A 13,188-nucleotide genomic window follows, 5' to 3' on the forward strand; every position below is an offset into this window, starting at 1 on the left:
ACATCGAGTGGCTGCCACCCGCACGACCAACCAAGGCCGGGGACAAACTGCAACCGAGGTACATGCCCTTAGCGGGAACCGAACCCAGGTCTCTCCGGACCGCAGGTGGAGGCTCTAACCGCTGAGCCAAACAGGACAGGGCGATAAGCCCTCTTTTAAATAAATTAGTTCTTTGTGCCATTTAGTAAAGGTATATTGTTGGTACAGGAGCAGTCACTTTGTTATTGATTTAGTCTGCTCTGAGCAAGACTAACTTACCTGTGTAACTGAGACCCTCACCCTCCTGCCTTGTGGTGCAGCAAGCAACCGTCTGTCCCTAGCTGGCACCCAGGCTGACGTGGGGAGAAGTCAGCCAACTCCACTGGTCACCCTAAGGAGGTTTTAGGGTCTCTGACTACTCCACACCCCAGGGGACAGTCAGGACAGGAGAGTTTGCCAAGGCAGGAGCTGTCTAGACTGAGGGTGGAAACTTGAGGGTTTGAAGTCACTTTACTGGGTAGTGACCAGAAATTTTGTTAATAAAATCATTGAGAAATTTAGAATGCATTGCCTATGGTAAAGATAAGAGCATTAAGGTAAATGAAAAGCTGCCCAGAAGAAACATGATGTCAGGGTGTAGCTCCCTGTATCCTGAGACCACCAGCTGAGTCTCCACGTTCAGTAAGCCACCCACTGCCAGGACCGAGGGGCTAGGACGGGGGTCCTCTCTCTCACCTTTCTCTCAGACCCTGATCCGTCTCTCTGGCACAGACCAAGGGGTCCTTGGGTTGCCCTATACAGCCAGCTCTGTGGCATCCCTGCAGGCTCCGTGTAGCTGGAGCAAGAGCACACTAATGCGCACTTCCTAACCATGCTGCCAGCTGTGGATGTTGCAATGCCAAGGGTCCACCATACCCTAGGCATTGATTTAGTTTTCTTGTCTAAATCAAGAATGCTTCACCCCAGCATCCCCTTGTCAATCTAGGACCGAAGACTGTCCTTTCCCTGGGGTTTTGACATCTTTCCAAGTGACTTCATGAGATGCTAGGTGTTCAGGAAAGCTCTTCCAACTTCCTCTTGTGATCACACATGGCTCTGAAAGAAGCCCTTGAAATTCACCCTTAATGATGACATTTGCTGACTTAACAAAAGCCCAAGAAGTCAGAAGATTTCCTTTCAACACAATGAGTAGCTGCCTCATACCAGACATGAATGTGCAGGACACCTGTGGACCCTCTATTGAACATGGAAGTTTTGGAGGGCATTGATAAAACCACTTACTGTGCTTGAGAGTTGGGGACATAGCTCTTAGTGCCTCCCTGCCCAGGAATGGCAGAGGCCTGGGGGCTATACCGGCTCCTCACCTTTTTTTTTTTTTTTAGAGAATGTTTTTTTCACACTCAGGAAACTGATACCAGAATACCATTGCTGTGCCCGTTTCCAGATTACTTTCTTAACTTAAAATTAAAGTTGAAAACTGGGATCCAGAGATCCTAGGGTCCAGGAATTTTGGTGAGCTGCCTCTGGCAGCCCCTGTGAGATCCCTGATGTGCTGACCTCCCCCATGTGGTTCTGCATGGAACACCTGCCCACCCAAAGCTGCATCAGGCAGAAACCATGGTCAGTGCATGGGTCTGCTGCCCTACATACAGCCAGGCTGGTAGCCAGCCCTTAAACACAGCCCTGCACCTGCCTCCCCAGGCTCCCCAGGTGCCAGCCTTGGGGCCTCAGTAGTATTGAGACTCCTGTAGTGCTTGTATGGACTAGACACTTGGTCTTGTTCCACAGATGCAGAGAAGGGAGGCAGCCTAGTTGTCGGAGACTTTGAGATCGCAGCCAAATATGGTGAGTGGCTACTGCAGCACCTACCCAGGTGAGAAGGGCTAGAGCTTGAGTCTGGGACACTGTCCCAGCCATGACAGACGTACTGCAATGCTTGTGACACAGGCAATGGCACCAGAATTCCTGGATTTGGTTCTTGATTCTGTGAACCAGATAAGTGTTCAGAAGTGTGAGAGTATGGAGTATATCTTGCTGGGGTTACCTTGCTGGGCCTAGACCAAAGGTTCACCACATCCTGTGTAGCTACAGATGGTAGGAAAGGAAGCTGTTCATCTCCCTAGCCATAAAAGTCCTCCAGTTGTGAGGAATGAACTCCCTAGATTTTACTTTTCCTGATGTCTTTCACTGTGATTCAGGTTGTCTATAAGAGTGATTTCCCCTGAAAGCATCCCAATAAATTCAAAATTGTCATTGAAACCTGAAAAAGCCAGGGACCCCTGAACAGCAGAGCCTGGCAATATGAAGGATGGAGAGCTGTTCCCTTGGGGTATCACAGGTGATTGGCCCTGCAGCCCTGAGCCTTCCTTCTTTCCTCATCATCTCACACCAAGATGAACAGGATATAAAGTGAAGGCTTATTATAAATGTTCTGCTCTTTGGTTGCCATTCCCAACTGAAGGTTGAAAGAGTTAACCTTTGTATGTTTCTCCATAGAAAGTCCTTCCTCCCCCTCCAAAATGGCTTCTCAACTTTATTGTCACTTCCCGGTCTGTCTCGTGAACACTGGGTGTCCATTACTCGTTTTTTGTTGTTTTTTTTTAATTTTTTGTTTTTTTTTTGTTGTTGTTAATTCTTACTTTCCACTGATTTTTGGACAGAGTGGAAGGGAGAGAGAGAGAGAAAGAAACATCAATGTAAGAGAGACACATTGATTAGTTGCCTCCTACACGACTCGGACGGGGGCCAGGGATGGAACCTGCAACCCAGGTATGTGCCCTTGGCCGGAAATTGAACCTGCTCTAACTACTGAGAAAAACCTGTCAGGGCTGTGATTCTTCAATAGGAAAAGTTGTACCTAGCAATATTCTGGGAAAGCTGTCCATCCCCCTTGAAAATAAGAATAGATTGTTCTGAGCCAGCTTTGTTGGTGTTTGCATGCCTCAGAAAGCCCACGTCTGCGTCTGGGAGAGGTGTCCAATGTCATGGGTGCAGAGAAATGTGGCCTTCCACCCATGACACTGAGACGGGAGGTCCAATTCCATGGAGACTGGGCTTGCCTCAGGCCCTGCGTCTTGGTGTGCTCTTGACAGGTCACTGTCCCGCTCTGAACTGTAGTCTTGTTTAAATCAACAGTGAGGACCTGGTGCAGAGTGGACACCCAGAGTGGTTGGAGTTGGGTCTGCATGCACCTACCTCCCACTCCTATGGAGTGAACCACCAGGCACCTGGCTGGGAATGGGCTTTCAATCCCCAGTGTGCCAGATGGTGGAGACCCAACCACAGAACAACCCCTTCATGTGCATGGATCTCACCTACATCAGCTTGCTGCTCCAAGAATTCAGCTTCCCGGGAAACAAAGTGTTGAAGATAAGGACTCGCCTCTTGGGTACCCCTGTGCCCTTCATGACCTGAGGGGCCAGAATGCTGCCTTCTTCCCCTCCCTTTGTCTTTTCCAGCTGACTCAGAAAATCAACAATGTTGAGACCAGCTGGGCTCTGGGGGACATTCTTCATTACATCAACTCTCTAAATGGACAGAAGAGGATGGCCTCATAGTGGCTGAGCTACCCACTGCCCTCAAAGAAGTGTGGCTCCATCTCTGCAAGAACATACCCTTTGGAAACACTTGACATGTTAGGAGGAGGCCACAGTTCGGGCCTAGACCTGTCCTCCCTGAGGCTTGCAGACCTGTCCCTGGTCAGGCAGAGGACTGGAATTCAGCCCAGGCCCAATATTTCCCTCTCCTTGCCTCAGCTCAAGGTGAACCAGATAGGGAAAGGGCACACACCAAGGTTGGAACAATGTAGTCCCACTGTCCCCACCATTTCCATCTGTAGGGTTGGACAGTTGTGACATTCCTGTAACTGGATTCTTGTTATATGTCCCTGCCCTTGTCTATCCCCATTTCCCCAAGGCACACCTCTACCTTCTTCCCCAGAATCAGTGGGGAGGTTATATAGGCTTCCCTGGCTGCTCTCAGGGTTAGCTGAGTGGGAACTGTCATGCCCTCTGGGACTGTGGGTCAGGAAGAACTCTGTGAAGTCATACAGAGGCCTGTTTCCTCAGTCTTTGAATGGCCCAGGTTTAACCAATGGAGTTGACACTATAAATAGAAGGAGGGGCTGGGAGAAATAATTTCATGGCCCTCCTGTGCCCCAGCTCTTCGAGAAAGACTGAATGTGAGTGTAAACTGCTATAAAATATTATGGTTGTCATGCAGTGCTGAGGGCTTGTGTGTCCACTGTGTTCTGAGCCTTAGTGAACATATCACTGCTCTGAACCATGTGCAGCCAAGCAGAGTCAGGAGGCACAAGCTCCCATGGGTCAGCCAGCACAGCATTTTCTAGAACTGCCCTTGAAACTGCCCTCTTGTGGTTGTTCCCCCTCGAGCTCCACAGGACGCTGACTCAGCCCTCTCTGGTGTCTGCTTTGCAAACTCTGTCAAGGGGAGACATGGACTGTGTACTGTGCACAAGTGTGGTCCCAAGTTCACAGTCATTCTCAAGGGAATGTATAGTACACAGGATAAGCTGAACCATGTGTGTTCCACTCAAAATAAAGGTTTACCAATTACCAAAGTTTACTGCTCCTCTGTGATTCCTCTCAGTGATTATCAGCAACATTCATTCACCCAACACTGAAAGGAAAAAACTTAAGTCCCTGTTTACTAAAGTTTAAACAAAAAAGCTGCCTAAGTGAGATGATGGGTGGTGGCACAATTAAGTGCTGTCAGTATATCTTGTGGGGAGAACACAGCAGAAAGACACACAGAGGCCCCCATTGGGACCTCCTGGCATTCCCTGTTAGTGACTAGCCATGGGGAGGCCTAGGATGTTCTAGGCTCTGGCCAGGGAGGCGTTCACCTTCCCAGGGGTCTGACAGAGCAGAGCTCCCCATCTCTGGGACTGTCACCTGTAGCATGTGCCAGGTAAGTCTTACACACACCACCTCCAACAGTATGGTAGTCTCAAGTATGTTCAGTGAGGACCTGGCTTTAATGTGGGTCAGCAGGAAAGGAATTGAATGTCAGGCAAAGACTGGGTGGAGTACTCACCCTGATCACTAGGTGCTGACAGCCCCCACACTTCTCAGGACCTGATGGAAGGGAGCACAGGTCTGGCCCTAAGGCTGCAGCAAAACCAGAGCAGGTATAACTGTGGAATAATCCCATGAGGTGGAGGCCTGTGGCGAGAGGAAAGCCCTCTGCAAAAAAAAAAAAAAAGTAATGATGATTTTGCTTCTCACCTCCCAGAACCTTAAATTCCCAGTGGGCACAAACAGGTGAGGGATCCAAATGTAAGCCTTTGCTGTTTGAGAAGCACTGTGCCTTTAGGACACTCAGGGAGGTTTTCACTCTTTTCTGAGGGTCCTCATCTGACCTGAGTATGGTAATCATTACTACTACAACTCCAGAAGGCTGAAGGGAGACCACCAGGATTCAAACTACAGACAAATCAAGCAAAGTCTCCTCTACCCAGTGGTTTCACCAAAATATAACCTCTGGGGCAAAGGTCTGGAACTTTGTGTGTATAACAGGAGGAAAAGACAAAGCAGGGGAGATGCTTCCATCAAGTGAAAAGACACATTAGGACTAAAGCTTTGGATATTTTTGCTTGACAAGGACAAAGAAATAACTTCTCCCCTGTATTTTACCACACCAACCTTGGTAGTGTCTCCCTAGCCCCTTCCACAATATCTAGCAATTTGAATTAAAGAGCCACAGAGGCAAGGGTTCTAAAATGGCAGCAGAGTGAATGGAAACTACACAGACCATCTCCCAGGACCAAGCTGAAATTACAACTAAGATAAAGACAAATCATCAGAAAGAGTGAGAGAAGCACCTGGAGAGAACCATATAACCATGGTGAGAAAAGACATGAACTTGAGCCTGGCAGGAACTGCAGAGGCATGGGAGGGCAAGCTGAGAGCCCATGGACAGCAGCTGTTTTAGCTGTGAGCAGCCCCCTTGGGGTAAAAATCCCAAGGAAACTCCACAGCACAGAGGGCTAGGCCGGAGCACTAAATTAGCTACAGCCACTCTCCTTGGGCTCCGACAGAGGGAGGGCAGACTAGTTTGGAACTTGTGAAGAGACTTGAGAGCTGAGAGAGCTGGGAGAGCTGAGGCAGCTGTGAGAATTTTGGGGAGTTATTCCCTCATGGAACAGTAGCCATCTTGCTCAAAGAGCCCCTTCCCAGAGCCCCATGGAGAAGCAACAGCCCCTCCATCAGGAATTTAACACCACCCAGCCAGGCCAAAGAAACACAAATTGAGGCTTATTAAGGGCCAGCAAGCACCTACCCCACCTCTGGAAATACTCTTACCCTGAACACCTGAGGGATTTTTTTCATTCAGCTGAGGGCTACAGCCCAAGGCTAATCAAGTAACTGAGACTAATAGCCTCCAGGCAAAAAGCTTGAGAATAACTGAACCTTTTCTAGGTTTGCAAATCTACCCAGGAAAGTGGTGTTTAACATGTGGTGTTTAACATGTGTCCTACCACACTCATCCAAACCCAGTAGATAGAACCACAACCAGTGTAACACCAACACCCACAGGGAAAATTCAGCAGGCTCCAAAACCAACTGTAGCAGACAAAATGATAAAACAAAGAAATCCCAAATGAAAGAAGAAGATAATTGGACAGAACATGAAGTAAATGAAAGGGAAATGAGCAAAATATCAGAGGGCAAGTTCAGAGTAATAATCATGAGGAAGCTCAACAGCATAAGTAAAGATATAGAAGCAATGAAAATCAACTAACTGGAAATGAAGAATGACATAGCACAAATAAAGAACACATTAAAGGAATAACCAGCAGAGTAGAGGAGGCCGAGGATCAGATAAGTTGAATTAGAAGAAAGGGTACAAAAAAATCACTCAATCAGAGAATCAAAAAGAAAAAAACAATTAAAAACAACACTGCCTAAGAGAAATCTGGGACAATATGAAACATAACAACATCTGAATCATAGGAGTTCTAGAAGAAGAAAATGAGCAATGATTAGAGAATATATTTGAAGAAATAGTGACAGAAAACTTTCCTAACTTGATGAAGGGAAAAGGCAGACAAGTACAAGAAGTACAGACAGCCCTAACTAAAAAGAACCCAAACAGTCTCACACCAAGACATATAATAATTAAAATGCCAAAAATTAAAGACAAAAAATCCTAAAGGCAGCAAGAGGTAAGCAGCAGGTTATCTACAAAGGAACCCCCATAAGGCTCTCAGCTGACTTCTCAATAGAAACACTACAGGCCAGAAGAGAATGGCATGAAGTAATCAAGCTAATAAAAAACAAGGATCTGAATCCAAGACTGCTCAATCCAGCAAGGCTAGCATTCAAAATAGAAGGTAAAATAAAGAGCTTCCCAGACCAAAAAAAAAAAAGGCTGAGAGAATAAATTAGCACCAAACTGACACTGCAAGAAATATTAAAAGGACTGTTGTAATCAAAAGAATAAATAAGAACAAAACTATAACCACAATAAACAAAAATGGCAATAAATAAGTACATATCAGTAATAACATTAAGTGTAAATGGATTAAACTGTCCAATCAAAAGACAGAGTAGCTAATTGAATAATAAAGTTGACTCATACATACGTTGTTTACAAGAAACCCACCTCGAAACAAAAGACTCACATAAGATGAAAATGAAGGAAGGAAAAAAATCTTCCAAGCAACTGGAAAGGGGAAAAAAGCTGGGGTAGCAATACTCATATTCAATAAGATAGACTTCAAAATGAAGGCCATAACTAGAGACAAAGAAGGGCACTACATAATATTGAAAGGATCTATCCAACAGGAAGATATAACCTTGGTAAACATATATGCACCCAACATAGGAGCACCAAATGTTGATAGACCCATAGCTAGACTCACCAAAAAACAAAGAGACAGAACCAAAATACACAAAATCAGAAATGAAAGAGAAGTAACAACAGACACCACAGAAATACAAAGGATCGTTAACAAATACTAGGAATAATCATACAGCAACAAATTGGACAATCTAAGCAAAACGGACAATTTACAAATACATAGTCTCCCAAAACTGAAACGAGAAGAGATAGAAAACTACAACAGACCAGTAATAACTAAGGAAATTAAAGATGTAACCAAGACTCATCTAGCAAACCAAAGGGCAGGCATGAAAAGCTTCACGGGGGAGTTTTACAAATGTTCAAAGAATAACTAGCACCCATTCTCCTCAAACTATTCCAAAAATTTCAAGAACAAGAAACACTTCCAAACTCATTTTATTTTTTTAATTTTTATTTTATTTATTTATTTATTTATTTAATCCTCACCCGAGGACATTTTTCCATTTTTTTGTTCAGTTAGAGTGGGAGGGAGAGAGAGGAAGAGAGAGAGAGAGAGAGAGAGAGAGAGAGAGAGAGAGAGAGAGAGAGAAACATCGATGTGAAAGGAACACATCAAGTGGCTGCCAACCACACGACCAACCAGGGCCGGGGACAAACTGCAACCGAGGTACGCGCCCTTAGCGGGAACCGAACCCGGGTCTCTCAGGACCGCAGGCCGATGCTCTAACCGCTGAGCCAAACTGGCCAGGGCCAAACTCATTTTATAAGGCTAGCATATTCTAATTCCAAAACCAGATAAAGACACTACAAAGAAAGTAAACTACAGGCCAATATCCTGAATGAACGTAGATGCCAAAATCCTTAATAAAATATTAGGAAAACAAATCCAGCAATACATTAAAAAAAAAGTACTCACCATGACCAAATGGGATTTATCCCAGGGATGCAAGGCTGACACAATATTTGCTAATTAATAAATGTGATACACCACGTAAACAAAATGAAAGATAAAAACCATATGATTGTATCAATAGATGCTGAAAAAGCATTCGACAAAATCCAGCACCCATTTCTGAAAAAAATGCTCAGCAATGTGGAAGTAGAGGAATCATATCTTGATATAAAAAAGGTCATATGAACCCTGGCCGGTTAGGTTCAGTAGTTAGAGCATCGGACTGCATACCAGAGAGTCTTGGGTTCAGTTCCTGCTAAAGGCATGTACCTCAGTTGCAGTTTGTTCCCAGCCCTGGTTGGGGTCATGTGGTCATGTGGATGGCAACCACTCAATGTGTCTCTCTCACACATTGATGTTTCTCTCTCTCTCTCCCTCCCTCTTTTCCTCCTGCTCTATCTCAAGTAAATGAAAATATGACATTGGGTGAGAATAAAAAAAAAAAAAAAAGGCCATATATGAAAAATCTACAGCCAACATGGGCAAAAACTAAAATCATTTCCCTTAAGAACAGGAACAAGATAGGGATGCCCACTTTCACCACTCTCATTTAACATAGTACTGGAAAGTCTTAGCCACAGCAATGAAACATGAAGAAAAAATAAAAGGAATCCAAATTGGAAAGGAGAAAGTGAAACTATTATTATTCGCAGATGACATAATATTGTACATAGAAAACCTTAAGACTCCATCAGAAATCTACTAGACTTAATAAACAAATTTGTCAATGTAGCAGGATACAAAATTAACATAAAAATTTGACAGCATTCATATACAGCAATAATGAACTCACAGAAAGAGAAACTAAAAAAAAATCTCAAAAAAAAAATCAAGATACATAGGAATAAACTTAACCAAAGAAGTAAAGAACTTCTTTGCAGAAAACTACAGAACATTGAAAAAAGAAATAGAAGAAGATATAAAAAAGTGGAAGCACATACCTTGTTCATGAATTGGAAAAATTAACATCATTAAAATGCTCGTACTACCCAAAGCAATCTATAAATTTGATGCCATCCCCAACAAAATATCAATGACATATTTCACAGAAGTAGAATAAGTACTTCAAAAATTTATATGGAACCAAAAAAGACCCACAGCAATCTTGAAAAAAAAAAAAAAAAGTAGGTGGGATCACAATACTGAATATCAGGTTAAACTACAAAGCCACTGTAATCAAAACAACCTGGTACTGGCACAAGAACAGGCATATAAATCAATGGAACAGAACAGAGAACCAAGAAATTGACCCAAGACATTATGCTTCATTAATATTTGACAAAGTTGGCAAGAGCATAGAGTGAAGTAAAGACAGCTTCTTCCATAAATGGTGTTGGGAAAATTGGGCAGCTACATGCAAAAAAATGAAACTAGACCATCAACTTACATCGTACACAAGAATAAACTCAAAATGGATAAAAGACTTAAATGTGACTCATGAATCCATAAAAATCCTACAAGAAAATGTAGACAACAAAATTTTAGGCATCATATGCAACAGAATTTTCACTAATACGTCAACTAAGGCAACAGAAACAGAGGAAAAAATGAATACATAAAACTATATCAAACTAAGAAGCTTCTGCACAGCAAAAGAAACAACCATCAAAATGGAAAGGGAACCCAGTATATGGAAGAGCATAATTGCCAATGATGCATCAAATTATGGGTTAATTTCCAAACATATAGAGTGCTCACACACTCAACAAAAGGAAGACAAAGAACGCAATTAAAAAATGGGCAGAGGACCTAGACACCTCTCCAAACAGGACATACAAATGGCCAAGAAACATATGAAGAAATGCTTAACGTAACTAATCATTAGAGAGATGCAAATTAAAACAACTCACACCTGCCAGGATGGCTGCCATCCACAAATCATCAAACAACAAGTGCTGGAGAGGGTGTGGAGAAAAGGGCACTTTAATACATTGCTGGTGGGAATACAGACTGGTGAAGCCACTATGGAAAACAATATGGTGTTTTCTCAAAAAATTAAAAATTGATCTGCCATTTGACCCAGTGATCTCACTTCTAGTAATGTATCGTAAGAAGCCTAAAACACCAATCAGAAAGTATGTTCATGGCAGCAACATTTACAATTGCTGAGATCTGGAAACAACCTGAGTGTCCATCAGTAGGTGAGTGAATAAAAAAGCTGTGATACAGTCTTGGCCGGATTGGCTAAGCACTTAGAGCTTCAGCCCATGGACCAGAGAGTTCCGGGTTCAGTTTTTGCTAAGGGCATGTATCTCAGTTGCAGTTTGTCCCTGGCCCCGGTTGGGGTCATGTGTGTGGCAACCAGTTGATATGTCTCTTACATTGATTTTCTCTTTTTTTTTTTTTTATAAATTTTTTTTTATTTTTTTGTTACAGATATTTCACCTTTTTTACCCCATTGGCACCCCCCACCCGACCCCACCTCCGCCCCATCCCCGGCTTAGTTGTCCATGTCCAATGGTCATGCATACATGCATATAAGTTCTATGGTTTATCTCTTCCCACTCCCCGACCCCCTCTTCTGAGGGATGTCAGTCTGTGCCCTACTTCCATCTTTTTGGGTTTACTGTATTTCTCAGACTGTTATGTTCATTATATTCCGTATATAAGTGAGATCATGTGGTATATGTCTTTTTCTGCTTGGCTTCTTTCACTTAGGATAATACTTTCCAGGTCCCTCCAGGTCGTCTCAAAGGATAAGAGATCTTTCTTTCTTACCGCTGCATAGTATTCCATTGTGTATATGTACCACTGCTTTTTTATCCATTCGTCTACTGATGGACACTTGGGATGTTTCCAGATCTTAGCTATTGTAAATAGTGCTGCTATGAACATGGGGGTACATATATTCTTCCTCATTGGTGTTTCAGGCTTCTTAGGGTATATTCCTAGCACTGGGATCACTGGGTCAAATGGAAGTTCAATTTTTAATTTTTTGAGGTAACACCATATTGTGTTCCACAGCGGCTGCACCAGTCTGCATTCCCACCAGCAGTGTTATTAGAGTCCCCTTTTCTCCTCTCCCTCGCCAACACTTGTTGTTTGATGATTTGTTGATGGCGGCCATTCTGACAGGTGTGAGGTGATACCTCATTGTTGTTTTAATTTACATCTCTCTGATGATTAGTGATGTTGAGCATTTCTTCATATGTCTTTTGGTCATTTGTATGTCCTGTTTGGAGAGGTGTCTATTCAGCTCCTCTGCCCAATTTTTAATTGGGTTCTTTGTCTTCCTTTTGTAGAGTTGTATGAGCACTCCATATATATTGGAAATTAACCCCTTATCTGATACATCATTGGCAATGATGTTCTCCCACACAGTGGGTTGCCTTTCCATTTGTTGATTGTTTCTTTTGCTGTGCAGAAGCTTTTTAGTTTGATGTAGTCCCATGTGTTCATTTTTTCCTTTGTTTCTGTTGCCTTAGGTGATGTATCAGTGAAAATTCTGCTCCATATGATGTCCGAAATTTTGTTGCCTACATTTTCTTCTAGAATTTTTATGGATTCACGGGTCACAGTTAAGTCTTTTATCTATTTTGAGTTTATTTTTGTGTATGGTGTAAGTTGATGGTCTAGTTTCATTTTTTTGCATGTAGCTGTCCAATTTATCCAACACCATTTATTAAAGAGGCTGTATGCTCTTGCCACCTTTGTCAAATATTAATTGAGCGTATTACCTTGGGTCCATTTCTGGGTTTTCAGTTCTGTTCCACTGGTCTATATGCCTGTTCTTATGCCAGTACCAGGCTGCTTTGGTTACAGTCGATTCGTAGTATAACCTGATATCTGGTATGGTGATCCCACCTACTTTGTTCTTCTTTTTCAAGATTGCGGTGCCTATTCGCGGTCTTTTTTGGTTCCATATGAACTTTTGAAGTATTTGTTCTAGTTCTATGAAATATGTCGTTGGTATTTTGATGGGGATTGCATTGAATCTATAGATTGCTTTGGGTAGTATGGACATTTTAATGATGTTAATTCTTCCACTCCATGAACAGGGTATGTGCTTCCACGTTTTTATATCTTCCTCTATTTCTTTTTTCAATGACCTGTAGTTTTCTGCAAATAGTTCCTTTACTTCTTTGGTTAAGTTTATTCCTAGGTATCTTAATTTTTTTGGCACGATGGTAAATGGGATTGTTTTTTCAGTTTCTTTTTCTGTGAGTTCATCATTGGTGTACAAGAATGCCGTCGATTTCTTGACGTTAATTTTGTATCCTGCTACTTTGCCAAATTCGTTTATTAAGTCTAGTAGATTTTTGATGGAGTCTTTAGGGTTTTCTATGTATAATATCATGTCATCTGCAAATAATGACAGTTCCACTTCCTCCTTTCCAATTTGGATCCCTTTTATTTTTTCTTCCTGTCTGATTGCTGTGGCTAAGACTTCCAGTACTATGTTAAATAAGAGTGGCGAAAGTGGACATCCC

General features: G+C 42.8%; 1 protein-coding gene across 1 annotated transcript in view; it reads left to right on the forward strand.

Moving 5' to 3' along the window:
• The window catches only part of ENTPD6 (ectonucleoside triphosphate diphosphohydrolase 6), a gene marked incomplete at its 5' end in the record, with an annotated part of 35,326 nt that extends 31,790 nt beyond the window's left edge, over positions 1 to 3,536 (forward strand). The window contains 3 exon segments of the mRNA XM_036245164.1: positions 1,768 to 1,824; positions 3,236 to 3,375; positions 3,438 to 3,536. Coding sequence (XP_036101057.1) covers positions 1,768 to 1,824; positions 3,236 to 3,375; positions 3,438 to 3,536 — 296 coding nt within the window.
• Between the last annotated feature and the right edge of the window lie 9,652 nt (positions 3,537 to 13,188).

Source organism: Molossus molossus, unplaced genomic scaffold (assembly GCF_014108415.1).
Source record: "Molossus molossus isolate mMolMol1 unplaced genomic scaffold, mMolMol1.p scaffold_m16_p_6, whole genome shotgun sequence".
Taxonomy (NCBI): Eukaryota; Metazoa; Chordata; class Mammalia; order Chiroptera; family Molossidae; genus Molossus; species Molossus molossus.